The sequence below is a fragment of the Vombatus ursinus genome, unplaced genomic scaffold (assembly GCF_900497805.2).
Source record: "Vombatus ursinus unplaced genomic scaffold, bare-nosed wombat genome assembly UNPS02014961.1, whole genome shotgun sequence".
Classification (NCBI taxonomy): domain Eukaryota; kingdom Metazoa; phylum Chordata; class Mammalia; order Diprotodontia; family Vombatidae; genus Vombatus; species Vombatus ursinus.
Window position 1 is genome coordinate 1583138 of NW_020954739.1, and position 18028 is coordinate 1601165.

Sequence of the window (18028 nt, forward strand, 5' to 3'; positions counted from 1 at the left end):
AGGGTCCTCCCAGCTCTGACATCCTGGGTTCTAAGGGCCCTCCTAGCAATGACATTCTGAGTTCTAAGAGCCTTCCCAGCTCTGATACTCCTTGTTCTAAAGGTCCTCTCAGCTTTGACATTCTCTGTTCTAAATTCTCCTCTAGCACTAATGTTCTACATTCCCTTTCCAGTCTGATATTCTTTGTTCTAGAGTCCCTTCCAGCTCTGAATTTCTGGGTTCTAAGGTCACCTCCAAGTCATTTATCTGAATGAACCAGGCACAACTGGCGGAGAACAGAGATTCACATTCTCCCCTATTTTTCCCTCCCTGGAGAGGTCTGTGACTAAGTTCGCTTGGACGTGAGGTAATCATTAAGGGTATTCATTCCAGGGCCCATCAGAGTGCAGAGCCTTCTTGGTTCTTGTTACCTGGCCAGAGAAGAGAAAGGCCACTCCCACAGCCACAATCTGGAGCACGAAGATGAGCAGCAACATCACAGCAAACTGAGGGAAGAAAGCAGCATCTTGGGAAACTGAGCCTCTCTCAGCCAGGGGCTCCTGCCTGACATAAGGCAGGGCTGAAACAATAAGAACCCCCTACTCAGGAAATCTGAGTTAGAATCTAGGTCCACCATTTACCAGATCTACATATGACCAGGGAAAAGACACTTTACCTTTCCCTGAACCTCAGTTTTCTCATCTGTAAAATGGGGGTCATGCTCCCTGCCCTGCCTTCCTCAGGGAAGAGGGCATTTGTGAGCATCTGGACTCATTGGACATAAACACACTCTGAAACCTACAAAGCCCCTTACAGAACATGAGGTAAAAACCATTTCAAAGCAAATTAATGGCCTCTGAGTATGAAGCCTGACCTTGAAGAAAGGGAGGTCTCCCTCTTGTGGCTGATAATTGGTACTGCATAGTGCACAAATTAGATTCTAAAATAGATGAATGGAAAATTCTTCTTACACTTTCTGAGGGGGTAAAAAGACAAGCAATGGGGCAGCTAGGTGGCGCAGTGGATAGAGCACCGGCCCTGGATTCAAGAGGACCTGAGTTCAAATGCGGCCTCAGACACATAACACTTATCAGCTGTGTGACCCTGGGCAAGTCACTTAACCCCCATTGCCCAACCAAAAAAAAAATCAAAAAACAACAACAACAAAAGACAAGCATCCTATGAAGGGGAAAGTGCGAGCAGAATAAATTTAGTAATTCAGCATTGTACATCTCAAATTAATGTCCGTATTTTAAACAAAGTTTAAATAGTAGTTTCCAACATTTTGCACAGTTATGATACTAAAGGAGCCCCAGCAGCTGAGCTGCAAGGGTGGGGAGGCAGCACCTGTCCTAGCCCCAAGGAGGGTGCCACCTTGTCTCCCACTCTGAGCCTGCCTGTAAGCAGCAGATAAAAGCAGGGAGAGCCAGACCCTCTGGCCACTTCACTGCTTGTCTTAGAGAGACAGAAAGTGATCCAGGCGAGGTCTGTGTGTTACTGAAACAGTAGGACCTTTTGGCCACAGTGTCCCTGGGAGCAGGGATTCCCTTGGGTGTCTGTAGCTCCCCCATGATCTGTACATATGCTAATTTCTTACCATTTTCAGCAGCAAGGGCATATCCCTCAGGGCACCAGTACAACCCACAAAGGTGACAGTGAATGTGAGGACCCCTACAATGATTACGATGAGAGAGGGCTCTGCCAGAAGGGAATCCACGGCACCTGTAAGGCATAAAATGCACATCAGTAAAGTAAGTGTTTAGTACTGTAATTTAGTAATGATATTAACGATTAACATTCATTAATGTGATTAATTTATTATACTTATTATTAGTTCATTCACAAAGTGATTTCCGTGAGAATGTAAATATTATTTTCCATATTTTGTAGAAGAGGTATCTGAGCTTCCAGCAAAGTATAACACTTGCCAGGATCACATCGCCAATAAATAGTGCAGTCAGAGGAAGTTAAATGACCAGCCCTGGGTCAGGAACCCAGGCTTCTCTGGCCCCATATCTGCTCTCTCTCTATCCCCTATGCCACACACACGTATATGTATATATGTGACTTTAAAGTTTGCCAAGCACTTTACAGATAATTATATCACTTGAAGCTATTGTGAGAAATGATGAAAAATGATACCCACATCCAGAGAAAGATATGATAGAGTCTGAATGCAGATCAAAGCATGCTATTCACTTTCTTTATTTCATGTTTTTTTTTTCTTTTGGTCTGTTTCTTCTTTTACAACTCTGACTAATATGGAAATATGTTTTACATGATTTGCACATATATAACCTATATCAAATGGCTTGCTGTTTTAGGAAAAGGGGAGGGGAGGGAGGGAGGAAGAAAGGGAATAAAATTTGGAACTCAAAAATTTTATAAAATTGAATGCTAAAAATTGTCTTTACATATAATTGGAAAAAATAAAAATAAAATACTATTTAAAAAAGAGTTGTCTGAAACATTGAGACTAAAATTTAAGAGGTATGTGAATTGAGTGGGCTGTTCTGGCATCCCATGGAGCTCTCAAGTCCATGACAATGATGCTGGAAATATACTGTTGTTGAAACATCATTATGTCAAATTTCCAGATATTAATGACTGGATTTGGTTATATTGTTTTAATGACCTTCTTGCAGAATACCATCAGCCTGGGCAACATTGTACTGTATCTATTTCCTTGGATATCCCAGAGAAAAGTCCTCAGGAAAGGGAATACAAGAAGATTTAGATAGGATAGATGGAAGGAAAAGTGAGTCCAAAGTTTGAAGCATTGGATCAGGAAGACAGATGGTAGGGGTGAAGAAGTGGCACCCCAAGCTGCCAATAGGAAGTCAGGGCCCTGAGAGTTGCATCTCTCCCTGGGACTATAGAGCCTCCTAGCCCATCACCCTGCCCCAATCTCTCCCTTCCAACCATCCTTTATGAGCAGCCAGGCTACTATTCTAATCCAGTCTCTCCTACTCCTAAACTTTCAGTGGCCGTCTATTGCCCAAATGAAAGCTTGAACTGGCATTCAGGCTTCTCTCCAATGGGACTCCAATGGAACTGTCTACATTTATCTCCTAGTATTCCTCTTCGTGTACCTGAGGCACAAGACTTGCTATTCCCAGAAGACATCATACACTTTCCCACCTCTGTCCTTCTGTTCATGTTGCTTTCCATGTCTACAATATCTTCTTCCCCCAACCCTCCCCATCATCTCCACTCTCTGCCCAGTCTTCAAGGCCCAACTCAAATGCCACCTCCTCCATGAAGCCTACCATTAACTCCCTCAAACAGATAAGCCCTCTACATTCTCAGAACTTCTTTCGCAAGTTGTATACTGTCAGTCAGTAAACATTTACTAAGCACTTACTATGTAAATAAAATTTACTTAGTAAATGTGCCCACCTCCTGATAAAGAGGCAAAGGATCCAGAGCTCACTAAGAAACATAAACTATTTCTGGACTTGGCCAACAGTGAAATTTGTTTTGTCTGTCTATACACCTTTGTAACAAGGGTTTTGTTTTTGTTTTTGTTTTTCCTTCATTCTCGATGAAAGCGGGGGAGGGAGGGAGAGAAGCCAGATTTTTGCCGATTGAAAAAAATATATAATTTTAAAAAACCAATGTCACAAGTACAAGACAGTCAAGGCAGAGTAAGGCAATGAGTCATCTGGAAAAGATCTGAAGGTTGTAGTACGCTGCAAACTCAATCAATCAAGCTGAATTAGCCAAAACGGTTGATGCAGCCCTGGACTGAATTAAGAGAGATGTAGCTTTAAGAAATAAGTAGTAGCAGAGTCCCATTGTACTCTGCCCTCATCAGAACTCATCTGGAATATCGTGTTCAGTTCTAGGCTTAGTTGATGGAGTGTCCAGAGGAAGTCAACCAGGATGGTGAAAGGCCTTCAGTCCATGCTCATTGAGTAGAGGATCAAGGAACTGGGGATGTTTAGCCTGGAGAAAACTCAAGGCTACCCACGATAACTATAGTCATTAGCCCTAGAGGGGGGAGGCAAGACTTCCTAACCAAAGTGGAGTGGGCATCCTCCAGAAGTGGCGACTTCCCCTCCTTGTTTTCAAGCAGATGCTGGTTGATCGCTGGTCAAATGTCTCATAGCGGGGATTCTTTGTGGGGCAATGGGTTGAACTGGATCAGGGCTTCTCAACCTGAGGTCCACAAATTTGTTTTTGAAAAAAAAATTTTCTTAGGGAGAGAGGGAGAAAATTTGGTACTTAAAATTTTATAAAAAATGAATGTCAAAAATTGTCTTTACATGTAATTGGAAAAAATAAAATGCTATTTTTTAAAAAAAGGAAAATATTGTGGTGACAGTTTAATGTTCACTGGTTTCCTTTGTAATCACACATATTTTATGTATTTACAATGTTATTTTGAGGAGGGATTTTGGCTTTGTCAGAAGGGGTCCATGACCCAAACAGGGTTAAGAACCCGTGACGACCTAAATGGTTACTGAGCTCTTCCCCATACAGGACGCAGCTGTTTCTCTCCTCCCCTCTCAGCTCCACAGCATCCGGGGCTCCAGCCACCTGCCTTTCTGATTGTGTTTATAGGAAGGGAGTTGGGGGGGGCTCTCCACTCCCCAGTGTGTGCCCAGCCCAGGGCCCAGAAGCTCTGCTTCTGAGGCAGTCACACTTACCTGATTCTTTGGAGAGCTTTGCATATAGACCCACGGCTATCATTACACCACTGGCCACCTGGCAATGAAAGACAGACATGCAGGAGGCCCATCTGATAAGGCAAAAAACTCCCCTAGAAGACGACTTCTGGGCTTACTCCTAGACGTATTCCATGTCAAATATGATTGATAAACACAGGTGGCTAGGTCAAAGGACGCATAAACCTAGAAATAAAAAGCCTTAAGGAATTTTTTCACTTAAGGCCAAAAACAGTTGAGCCCTACCCCTTTTGTCATGGTGAAGAGAGAATGGGAGGTGGGGGGAAGGGAACTTCACTGGACCAGACCCTGCAGAAGAGGGACCAGGCGGGTCCTGGAGGCTAGATCGCTTCCATAGACCAGCAGACACCTACGGAAAGAGGACACTTGAGACCTTCAGGTAACAGGCTGAGCTTGTCCAGGGATGGAGTGCATTTCTAGTACATTGTCCCTAGGAAAGGGAGATCTTGTTGGATTTAGGGGTCGGGCTTCTCCTCCAGAGGAAAGGGAACTATTTCTCCAATCTGAGGAGACAAGGCACTTTGACGCCACCCCCATCCAATTCCAGGGAAGAATTGCAAGCAAAGGGTGGGGTGAGGCGGGGTGGGAGCTTCTATTAATCAAGAACTGCCACCATACTGTCTTTCTCTCTCCCAGGGACCCCCTTCCCTCCCAGCCCTATGGGGACAGAACTAGTGGAGGACAATAAGGAATAGATGTAATGTTCTCTAGACTAACGGGGGAGGGGGAGAAAAGAGGGGGGAGTACACCTCAAGGAAGTATGTCCCTCCCAGATGTCAGTCCCCCATTGAGTCAAAGCCCCAGCTTTTCCATAACTCTCATAATGGGTATTCCTGGTCCCTTACACAGGTTCCCTCCCCCTGGTGAAAGCACATTCCTCATCTCAATCTTGTGAGACAGATAATGCAAGGCAGACTTCAGAAAAACCTGGAAAGACTTGAATGAACTGATACTGAATAAAGTGAGCAGGACCAGGAGAACATTATACACAGAAACAGCCACAATGTGCGATGACTGACTTGGATAGACTCAGTTCTTCTCAGCAATGCAAGGATTCAAGACAATTCCAAAGGACTCATGATGGAAAATGCTGTCCGCATCCAGAAAAAGACTATGGAGTCTAAATGCAGATTGAAGCGTATTATTTGTCCTCTCTTTTTTTTTTCTTTTCTTGTTTCTTCTTTCTTGTGGTTTTTCCCATTGGTTCTAATTCTTCTTTATAACCTGACTAATATAAAAATAGGTTCAATATGAATGTATATGTAGAGCCTATATCAAATTGCCCACCGTCTTGGGGTATGGAGAGGAGAGAGATGGGGAGAAAATTTGGAACTCAAAATCTTGTGGAAGTGAATGTTGAAAACTAAAAATAAATAAATTTTTTAAAACAATACTAATAATAATAATAATAAAGAGATAGGCAGGGCAAGTATTACGGGTTTCATTTTACAGATAAGGAAACTGAGGTTCAGAAAAGAGAAGATGATTCCACTGAGGCCACATGACTAGCACATGTTACAGCTGGAACTTCAAATGGAGTTTCCAGAGACCCCACCTCAACATCCTTTGTATGATAACTCCCAGGTCTTTCTCAAATTTACAAAGTCCTCATTGTCTCATTTTGTTGTTATTCAGTCATTTCAGTTGTGTCTGACTCTTCATGACCCCATTAGTGGTTTTCTTGGCAGAGATATGGAGTAGTTTGCCATTTTCTCCTCCAGCTCATTTTGCAGATGAGGAAACTGAAGCAAACAGAGTTAAGTGACTTGCCTAGGGTAATACTGGAATCATAAAACTTCCACCTGAGTTCCCCTCTAATCTCTCAATGCAATATGGAGGTGACAGCCCTAGGTTCTTGAAGCCAGTGCCGGTGGACTGAAAGCTCTAGAAGCTGTTACCAAGAGGAAAGAACCTCAGACAGACCAGGAACCCAAGCATTAGGTGGTTGTTGTCTGAGAAACAGCACAGTTATGTTTGGAGAATGTCATCATCAGACCAGCCACAGAGGTGGCAGGATCTGATGGAAATAGCCCTGGGTTTGGATCAGAAGGACCTTGGTTTGAATCCCAGCTCTACCATTGACTCCCCAGGTGACCTTAGACAAGTCCCTTCATCTCTCGGGGCCTCAGTTTCTTCATCTGCAAAATGGGCTAGATGGCCTTGAAAGTCCTCTCCAGCTCTAAAGCTAGAATCCTATGTCCTACGAATTCTTGAAGAACTAAGTTATAGAGCGGGTCACATAGTTTAAAATGATAAAATTCATTGTTGGCAGGGCTGTGGAAAAACAGGTCTACTGTTACATTGTTGGTGAAGCTTTGGATTAGTGCAATTTACGATTTGGAGAGTAATTTGACAACATACAACAAGGATTATGAACACTTTGTCTGACCCAGTGGTCCCATTGCTAGGACTATATATCCTAAAGATGTTGCTAAAAAGAAGAAAAAATTCTGTCTCTTAAAAAGAAGTATAGGGGGCAGCTAGGTGGCACAGTGGATAGAGCACTGGCCCTGAAGTCAGGAGGACCTGAGTTCAACTCCGGCCTCAGACCAAACACTTGACACTTACTAGCTGTATGAACCTGGGCAAGTCACTTAACCACAATTGCGTTAAAAAAAAAAAAAAAAGTATAGCTTCTTCTGGTAATGGTGAAAAATTACTAACGCGCTACACGTCAAATTTTTAGTGAATGGTTGAAGAAGTTGTGGTGTGTTAATGTAATGGAGTATTATGTATGACAGCCTAAAATTAGAAAAATATGAATAATACCAAAAAGGAAGACATAAAAAATAGTGCCATTTGAAGACCATATTAAAAAAATAGTTGCAAAAATTTTATAAGTACACAGGAAAAGATATCAGAGGGGAACACAAAACAAATTGTTATTATGTTTTAGTTTTATTGACATGTAAATAAATAGTTTGAAATTTAAGCCTTTGGGTTTTATTTCTCATCTTGTTTGTTCATATTTTGTGGGGTTTGCTATTGAGTTTGTAATATGAAATTATCTTGAAAAATAAAATGAAGTGAATAAACTCAATTTCTAAAGCTCCTTCCATCTCTGTCATCTTATGTCCTAAGGTCCCCTCCCTGACCTAACATCCTCTCTTTTAAAGTCCCTCCCAGTCAGTCAACCAGCCCAATGTGCCAGGCATTGTGCTCTGATATTCCATGTCCTAATGGCCCTCCCTGCTCTGACTTTCTCTAGAATAAAGTGTCTCTGGGCTGTTACATTCTCTGCTTTAAAATTCCTTCCAGCTCTGACTTTTTAGGTCCTGCAACCTAAGGCTACTTCTAGCTTTGACTTTCCAAGAAATTGTTGCAATAAACCATTGTGATATATTACTGGGCTATCTAGTGATACTGACTTCAAGGTTGGAAGGTTTCAATTAAATTCAATCCAAAATGCATTTATTAAGCACCTTTTATCAGTCAGGCTTTGTGTCAGGCACTGGTACAGAGACCAAAACAAACCATTCACCCCTCAAGTAATTTACCTCCTCACAGAGAGATATAACTTGTACTCAACTAAGTAAATACAAGGCAATTTGAGAAGGGAGAAAGCATGAACCAATGGGAGGGGCTGTGAATTTCCTGTATTCAACATCACTCATCTCATCTTAGGGGAGACTGAAAGTCTGTCCCAGCAACCCCCATTTCTTCAGTGCTTCTTCTCAGATAATCCAGCCCTCTCCTAAAAGACCTTTCCCAAGTGGCCTCAAACCTGGACCCCCAAGCCCGACTTACCCAGAAGAGGTAACAAGAAATAAACAAGATATATTTCACGAGCTGGTTGGTTCGCATTGCTCTGGCGGCGGCTGTGCCACACGTCTACAGCTGGGGATTCTGGGTTGTCTTCTCTGGATCACGTCTAGCCTGCTTTCTCTCCAGGCAGAGGAGCAGATCTCAACATGCATGGTCTCATCCTCCCCAAGGCCTGGCGTTCCAGGCTTGCCCCACCTTTGCCTTCAGTCTACATTACTTTAAATATGTGCATTTGAAAGGAGCTCTATACCCTCAGAAAAGAATTTCTGCTGTCAGTGGGTGATTGTACTTGTTCAGATTAACCCTGAAGGGCAATAGAAGATGGGAAGAAAATTATGTTACCCTGGAGGAAATTTCAACCCAATAATAAAGAAGAGCCAGAGCTATCCAGGAATTGGATGGGCTTCCCTGGAGAAAACATCAAGAATTTAAGCACCTACTATGTGCCAGGCAAATGCTAAATTCTGAGGATACAAAGAAAGACAAAGCAGTCCCTACCCTCAAGGAGCTCACAATCTAATGGGGGAGGTAACATGCAAACAACTATGTATATATTCATACAAGACACACAAAGTATAAATGGGAGATAATCACAGAGGAAAAGCACTAGGAATAAGTATCAGGGGTGGGGAACCTGCGGCCTCGGGGCCACTTGTGGTCCTCTAGGTCCTCAAGTGTGGCCCTTTGACTGAGTCCAAATTTCACAGAACAAATCCCCTTAATAAAAGGATTTGTTCTGCAAAACTTGGACTCAGTCAAAAGGCTGCACCCAAGGACCTAGAGGGCCACATGTGGCCTCGAGGCCAAAGGTTCTCCACCCCTGCTAGGTAATGAGTTCCCAGTCACTGAAGCTTATCAAGCAGATACGTGTCAGGGATGTGGCAGAGGGGGTCCATGCTACAGCTATGCGTTAGACTAGATCAGTCAGTCAATGAGCATTCATTAAACTCTTCCCATATGCCATGCACTCTGCCCTCAAGGAGCTTACAGTCTATGGAGAAGACAAGCAAACAAATATGTATAAACAGGATGAACAGGAGATATTTAGCAGAAAGAAGGCACTTGAATTAGAGAGACTGACAAAGGCTTCCTAGAGAAGGTGGGATTTTAGCTGGAACTTCAAGGAAACCAGGGAATCCAGAAGGCAGAAATGATGAGCGAGAGCTTCTCAGGCTCGGAGGATAGTCAGTGGAAAAGGTTCAGAGCCGAGAGATGGAGGGTCGTGGGTGAGGAGTATGTGGAGGGTGTAAGGTGTAAGGAGACTAGGTGATTTGTGAGGTCCCTTCCAGCTCTGGGATTCTCTAACTCTGTGGAAAGAAATCTGGTGTATGTGAAGGGAGGAGTGGAACAGAGATCTCAGTGTTTAAAAGTGGACTCAAAGTGTCTATTGGAAGTAAACATTTGTTAGTTGCTAGAGACACGGCAGCACAGTTTCAGAGCTGAAAGAGACCTTAAAGGTTGTCTCGTCCGCCTCCCTTGTTTTAAAGATGAGAAAAGCCCAGAGAGGTTATGTGATTTGCCCAAAGTCACACAGCGAATTAGTAGCAGAGGCAGGATTCAAATTCAAGTCCCAGACTGTAAGATCCAATGCTCTTTCTGCTCAGGGTTACACCCAAGACAGACAGAAAGGAAAGCAGAAGTCAGTGGTCTTTCCTTAAAGAATTTTTTCAGAATAAGCATTAAAGCAGAAAACATTAGCATAACAACAGAGGGACAGAGACTGAGCCAGAAAGGATTTTGTAGAGACTAAGGGCTCTACTGAAGCAGCCAAGCTCCCTTAAGTATTCTAAAAGTGATGGCAGATCAGCTGAATCCACATCCTACCTATTTACCTATTTAGTCATGTGACCACAAGTAAATTGCTTGTCATCTCTTAGCCCCAGTTTTCTCATCTTTGAAATGGGACTAATAACACTACCTACCATAGTATTGTTGTGAGTCAAATATTTTATAAACCTTAAAGCACTATAGAAGAGTGTTTTTATTATTATAGTCGTGGAAACTGAGGCCAAGAGGGGAATTGACATTCTCAAGATCACAAAGTCGGTTAAGGTTAGGAACTAAACCTTGACCCCCCAAGAGCTGTTTCCTGTTCATGGTTAGCGACCACAATAATGATGATGGTGGTGGTGGTGGTGGTGGTGGTGATGAGGATGATGATGATGACAATAATAGCTCATGTAACCAGGGGTAGCAGAGCTTCCCTACCTGCTTCCAGCCAACCCCATGTACCAGCTCAGCATTTGGGCTCTTTGGGGGTGATGAAGCAATCTACTGGCCACTGAGCAAGAAGAGCCAATTACCCAGTGAACCTTTAAAAAAGGAGTGGCTACATCCCTGCTTTCACCCTCCTTCAATATTCCAGGCGCACCATATTGCTCTGAGACATCTTGTGAGTAGGAAATCAATTGTTGCCCTATCAGGGGGCAGTTGGAGCCCCGAAAGGGAAGCTTGAGCCTGGGCCTCCTCCTGCCTTCTCTGATCTCACATGACTGAACCTGAATCTCAGATATACCCAGGCTTAGAGTTGATCTCAGAAGGTCCTGGGTCTTCAGTTAGTGCTAGCTGCCTATTGAAAGGAAGCCCTGGCAACTTCTCCAGGGATATTGGAGAAGACCATCACTAGGAGGATGAGCTGTCTGCTGAAAGACCTGGCCTTTTTGCAGAAGGACCCCTAACGTGAGGGGGGCAGGGAAGAGCAATAGTGAAATAGAACAATGCCTATTCAGCAGTTCCACAGTTATGTGAAACAGTTATGTTTTGCTGAGGTTTAACAGAACAGTTATGTTCTGCTGAGGTTTAAGTTTCAGCTTCTTGGGAAAGTTACAAGTTACTGAATCATGTTTTAAGTTGTTTTACCAATGCACTCTTGTGTTTTGTAGTTAGCATTTCTTTTGCGTGTAGGAAATAAATACCTGTCCCATACCTGATTTATGTTATATACCTTTTTAACTCCCATTTTTGTAGAGATCCTAGAATTTGATCCAGAATTAAGCTAAGTCAGGAATCCTGTGCATGGGTCCAGAGCAAAAGGGGGCTCCTTAGTGGTTTCTGATTGTTAGACAATTGAGTGGGATGCCCCTGTGAAGACTTCTCAGTGTCATTAAGGTTTGGGATAAGATTATCCTGAACTTGGAGATAAGTTCATGAGACAGAATAGGATAGATTTCTATAGTTCCCCTTTCTCCCAGTGTTAAGTCAGTAGTTAAAGAATGCCAAGCCTGAAATTCTGAAAGCCCCCCTAACCCCCGTATTCTGTTGTTACATTTTGGTCACGGTGACCTTCCCACAGCAGTGTCTAGCTTGAATGCACATTCTAAATGTTTCGTTTTGGCAGCAAAACTAAGGTGATGGATATGTATATTGTTTCTTTGTTCTCTGACTCTGGGAATAGATTTTCGCGCTTAGATTGTAAGCCAAATATTGGATAGTTGGTGGAAGGGGGAATTTTCTTATTTAAACTGGCTTTTTGCTTCTGCATTTTGAATTCCTTCATCAGAAATTATGCTGGTGCAGGAACACCTGATTCTCAAGAATTGAAATAAACTTTCGGTTCTTACCTTGAGATACCTCTGAGTTTTTTTTTTTTAGGTCACTATCCCACACACCATGAAGTGGTTTGTAATTGTCACTTGCATTTCTGGGGTGCTATATGGTTTGCAAAGCCCTTTTGTTGAAATATCCTCATGAGGTACAGAAGGTAAAATATCTTTGAAAAAGAAGGTTGCAAAAGGAGGGATTATGTGAGTAAATGCTGTACAGTTGCTGGACAGCTGCCTGGGGGAAGAGCCTTTTAGATTGCCCTCATCAGATGACCTCAAGGGAGCAAGTTTAAACGCTGGTTCTCCCTGTGAGTGAGCCTTAGGTGGCTGAAGCGGAATCTCCAATTCATGCCCCTCTCCCACCCCTCCCACCATCTGCCTGAAAAAGCTCCTTGTGTTTCTATAAAAATTCAGAAAGCTCTCTGGAGAGTGGGCTCCCAAACATTCATGACCCGTGTGTCTTAGGACATAGACCAGGCAGTGTAAGCTAACCCTGAACTTTGTACCCGCAATCCAAAATCCTCAGAGCTGTTTCTGTGTGCCTAGGTCTGTGCTCAGTACTGTGTGGGGTGGTTGTGACCCCCAAAATAATCAAATCAGAGATTTTTTCTTAAGAAAGGCAAAAAGGACTTTTATTGCTTTCTCATGAGAAAGGACACACCCAGCATTCGCTCAAGATGGTTCCAGCCAGGGTGTGCGTCTAAGTGTCTTGTAAAGTAGAATATATAGACCCTGTCCGCAATGTTCCCACCCTAACCCCCTACCCCTCAACCCATTGGCTGGGTATATTAGGGGCACAATCTATTCGCGTAATTCTAACTTCTACAGAAGGAAGTTCGAAACAAGTTAGGGGAGTGGTCTCTGCACAACCAGAATATCCCGTTTAGCCACATGGAACATCCGGTTTAGCCAGAATGTGCTGCAAGGCATCTGGGTGCAGTCTCCCAACAGTCATAAGTATGAAAAGTAACTGAGGTCGGGGTTAGTTCATTCCCCTGAGGGGGCTTCACCCTATATTATCCCATTCACTCCCTTATCTTGTATTTTTGTAATTATCTTGTATATTTGTGTAATTATCTTGTAATTGTATATTTTTGTAATTATCTTATATATTTGTGTAAACCAATAAGCCAAGAAATCAATTAATCAATAACCTAATCTCCCCCTGTCCTCTTCTCTTAACAATTCTGTGGGAACCGAACTGTTAGCATTCCTCACAGTACTAACACAGGGAAGATCTTCCTGGAGAAACAAGACTCCCAAGGGGTCTTCTATCCCTCCACCCCTCCCTCTTCTCCCAGCCCCACCCCTGCTCTAGCCTCACCTTCCTCCTTTCCCTATATCTAACCTAGGGTTAAATTCAACCCTACATGGTCCCCAGCTCTCTCATCTCTCCCTCCTCCCACACCTCCTCTCATAAAACCCCAGATTATTCCCACCTCCCTTCTCTGCTCTTACCCACATGCTGTCACTGAACAGAGCAGGAGGAAATCATGCAACTGGGGCCAACACAAATTTATGTTATTCAATCTCAACCAGGCCCTCCCTCTTGCCAGATAATTCTTTTACTTTCTCTCTAATCAATCTATCCTGCTTTCTGTAGAGGCTGTTCCCAACCTCCTCTTCACCTCCCGGGTCTCTCAGCATCTTCTCTCCCTCAAGCTCTGCTCGGCTGAGAGCCTCACCTCATGCTTTACTGCAGCTAGATACAAGGATATTCAGTGTTGTAGATGGAAAGCTGGATGCACCTGGAATCAGGAAGACCTGAGTTTTAATCCAGCCTCATCTCAGTCCTCCAACTTCTTGACCTGTCTTCTTGTTTAACCTGTTAACCATCCTCTCATTTTCTTTGTTGCGTTCTGAGAGGTTGGGACCCCTCAAAGATCGACGTACAAGACGGGGTCATCTGGAATGAATTCACAAACCCAAGCAATCTTTAAGTCAAGTTGCAAAAAGTTTATTGTTATGCTTTTCAGTGGATAAGGATTCTTAAGGAACCTGTGAGAGACTGAGGATAGAGCTAGGGTTTGTATGGAAAAGGGCATGGGAAAGGAATGCCAGGGACACTGATGAGGTAATCTAAAGTTCCAGGTATCTTTGGGAGATATGGATGAGAAAGTACAGGGAGTATTCGGGACAGGGAGGGAGATGACAGAGGTATGGATCTTGAGTCTGGCAGGAGGAAGAGTCCTTGGGCTGGCCAAGGACAAAACTCCTTGGGCTGGGCAAGGCATCCCTCTCCCTCTGTCTTGATGAGAGAATGCTCTGCATCAAGGGAAAGCTTTCTGACAAGACAGGAACTTACTACGGAATTGGGAGGCTTCCAGAGACATGATCTGAGGGCTGGGGCCTGAGCAGCCCAGCATTCTCTCACCCAGCTTTGTGTAGCTGCACCAGGGAGAGAGATAAGGGTCGTGCTGGGGCCCACGCGTGAGTAACTGCTAGGCACAGTGGCCTTGGGCTGGAGAGTGGTTGTCAGAGACAGTGTTTCTGAGGCTAGGAAGAACTTGGGGTCCAAGTACAAGCACAAGCACCCTATCATCTTCTCTATGAGTTTTCATGACCCTGTTCTCTTGGTTTTCCTCCCTGTTTGACCTCTATTTCTTAGTTTCTTCGCCTAATTCTCACCTTTTGGGGCAATCCCTTCTGTCCTAAAGCCAGTCTCCCCAGTGTCTCATTGGTGACTGCTGGAGCTTCCATTCTGAGGCCCTGACTAGGCCCTCCATCCTCAGTCCTCTCCTGGCTCTGCTAGGTGCTCCCGGGGACTTTGCTGCCTTCCCTCACCACCTCCCACTTCTCCGCTCCCTTTTTCCTGTTGTCTTCTCCTTCTAGAATGGAGCCCACCTTTCATTTTGCTTGTTCTTGTATTCCGAGCTGAGCGCAGGGCCTGACACAGAATAAGGACTTAATAAAAGCTTGCTGACTTGACTTCTCATATCCAGTCATTTGACAGCTCTTCTTCCTATCTCCACAGTAGTTCTCAAGTCCATCCTCTTCTCTGTACCCCGTGGCCCCCATACTTCTTCCTGCTTTCATCACTTCTCACATAAACTATTACAGCAGTCTCCTATTTGCCTTAAGCCTTTCCCCTCTTGGACCCATTCTACACATGCTGTTGCCAAAGTAAGAGTCTGACCATTTCACTTCCCCCTCAGCAAACAATAATGACTCCCTATGGCCTGGGGGGTCATTTGATTGAGCCGTCCAGTTTAGCTTTTAAATCCTTCACAATCTGGACCCCATTCACCTTTCCATCTTGATTATGTATTACTCCCTGGCCTGAGCCCCCTGGAGTAGCTAAACTGCCCTATTCATCACACTCAATCTCCCACCTCCACTCTTTTGTACTGGTTGTAAGGAATGAATTGCCTTTTCCTCTGTGCCTTTTAGAACCCCTTGTTTCCTTGAAAATTCTGCTCAGTTTCCACCTTCTACCTGAAGCCTTCCCTGATCCCCTGTGCTTAAACTCTACTCCACTCCCTCCACAGAATTTACCAATTCTCATGTATACTGTAAGTGCTCTTACTTCTGTCTCTCTGACAGAATGCAAGCTCTCTGAGGGCAGGGACTGACCTAATTTTTCCTTTGTACCCTCCATGCCAGATGGAAATGCTTGTTGATTGATTGGTTAATGCCTAGAATTCTCAAGCTCCTCATCTCTGCCTCCTGGTTGCCTGACTTCCCTCAAGTCCCAACTAAAATCTCACCTTCTAAATCCATCTTCATTCTAGTGCCTTTCCTCTGTTAATTATTTCTTATTTATCCTGTATATAGTTTGTCTGTAGATATTTGTTTGCTTGTTGTCTCCGTCCCAGGCAGCTGGTGGTACAATGAATAGGCTGGCCCGGGAATCAGTAAGACCTGTGTTCGAATCCAACTCAGATACTTCCTAGCTATATGACCCCGGGCAAGTCATTTAACCTCTGTCTCAATTTCCTCATCTGTAAAATGGGGATTATAATAGCACCTACAGGGTTGTTGTAAGGATCAAATGAGATAATATTGATAAAGTCCTTGACACATGGTTGGTGACCAATAAATGTATATTGACTGACTGGCTGATTAGACTGGAGAAAGATGTAAGACAGTTTATGATGAAATGCTCTGGACAAAGGAAACAGCTTCATCGGCTCCACCTGATGTTGTTTAGTCATGTCCGAGCCTTCATTTGGGGTTTTCTCGGCAAAGATACTGGTTTGCCGTTTCCTTCTCCAGCTCATTTGACTGATGAGGAAACTGAGGCAGACAGAGTGAAGTGACTTGCCCAGGGTCACGCAGCTAGAAAGGGTCTGAAGCCATATTTGAACTCAGGTCTTCCTGATGCAGGGTGGTTCCGAGCTCTATCCACTTTTCCACCTAGCTACCTGGATCCACCTAGGCCTTTTCAATTTTGCTCTGGTCTGATTTACGTGACAATTCCCCTCCCCCCCCATAATAGGGTTGAAAAGAATCCCTCCAACCCAGCTCCACCTGATTCCTTTGCAGTTCTGCTAAGTGGAGATCCTGCAATGATTTAGAGGGGATCCTTGCAAGAGGCATAAAGGGCTGAAAAGAGTTGGGTTTCACTTCGTAACTCAGAGTTTGAGCCAGGAAAGTCCGAGCGACTGCAGAGGAAAGAACATTGCAAAAGATAGACTTAAACATACTTTAAAGACTTATAGAGAGCTAGCTGGTTGGAGAGAGAGAGATACAAGAGACAGAAAGAGGGAGGGGAAGACAGATAGAGACAGACAGATATAGAGTGAGAGAGGAGAGAGACAGAGCCATACACACACAGAGAGAAACAGACAGAGTCAGAGACTCAGGGAGAGAGATGGACAGAAAGGAGTGGGGAGGGGTGGCCAGAGCTCTGGAGACATATAGCTATCAAATTTTCAGGCCTCCTTCCCTGTCTCCTCCCCCAACCCCAGAACATGTTTTCACCATGATGGCCCCTGTCTCTCATTGGTGAGTTCCTTCCAGAGCCTCCATTTTGGAGATGGGCCCAAGCCAGCCATGCTTCTTTCCCCTCTTGGCTGTACCTCTGACTCTTCTGACTTCACCCACATACCCCCCAGACCAGTACCTTCCTTCCCCCCCTCCACGTGTGGTCTCGCCACAGTAGAATGTAAGCTCGGTGAGGGCAGACTCTCTTTTTGTTTGTTCTTGTATCCCCAGCCCTTAGCACAGTGCCAGGTACATAGTGAGGGCTTAATAAATGTTTGTTGCCTAGCTGTCTTAAGGTAAGGACTCTTAATCTGGGATTTGTTAACTTTTTTTTTGTGTTGTTTTGATAATTGCATGCCAATAAAATTGATTTCCCTTACAATTCTATGTATTTTGTTTTCTGCATTTAAAAGCATTATTCTCTGAAGACTCCCATAGGCTTCATCAGGCTGCCGAAAGAGTTCACAATTCAAAAAGATTTGAAAACCTTTGCCTTGTTGGAAAGAAGCTACAAGTCCAAAGAAGACCAGTAGATGGCAATAGAGAGCAGTTTAGGGAAAAAAAAAAAAAGGCCCATCATAGCAGATGACCAGCAGACTCCCATATCACAAAGACATCTCAAAGTATATCAGCAGCATTGGGAGCATGAGTTGCCCTAGTCATAATGTTCTCTACACATGGTATGGTCAAACATGTCTTCTACATGTGCCACATGTGCCCTCCACATGTTTCTAGCCAAGTGTGTTCCATGTATCTCACATACACGTTGGTAGAGTGATGACCTGTGGGAAAGTATACCCCTGTGTACATGGGAGAAATTTCATCACGTTTTACTATATTATTTGATTAAATATCTTTTGCTTTGAACCCTCTGTTCGACTTAATAAGAAGAAACACAGTGGTGGGAGCTCAAGAACCACGGTCTCATGTGAATGTTAACTCACAAAATGCTTCAAACCTGTAGTAGCTTTCAGAGGGACTATTCATAAGAGGGAGCCCCAAATATATATATATATATATATATATATATATATATAAATGTATATATATTTATACATATATATAAATGTATATATTTATACATATATATAAATGTATATGTGAATATATGTATGTGCTTGTGTG

The 18028-nt window shown here is 43.7% G+C and overlaps 1 protein-coding gene across 1 annotated transcript in view; it reads right to left on the bottom strand.

Moving 5' to 3' along the window:
* The window catches only part of LOC114030546 (tetraspanin-33-like), a 32616-nt gene that overhangs the window by 13523 nt on the left and 1065 nt on the right, over window positions 1–18028 (bottom strand). The window contains 5 exon segments of the mRNA XM_027845396.1: window positions 411–485; window positions 1577–1701; window positions 4632–4689; window positions 8418–8498; window positions 8501–8607. Of these exon segments, the coding sequence (XP_027701197.1) occupies window positions 411–485; window positions 1577–1701; window positions 4632–4689; window positions 8418–8498; window positions 8501–8607 (446 nt within the window).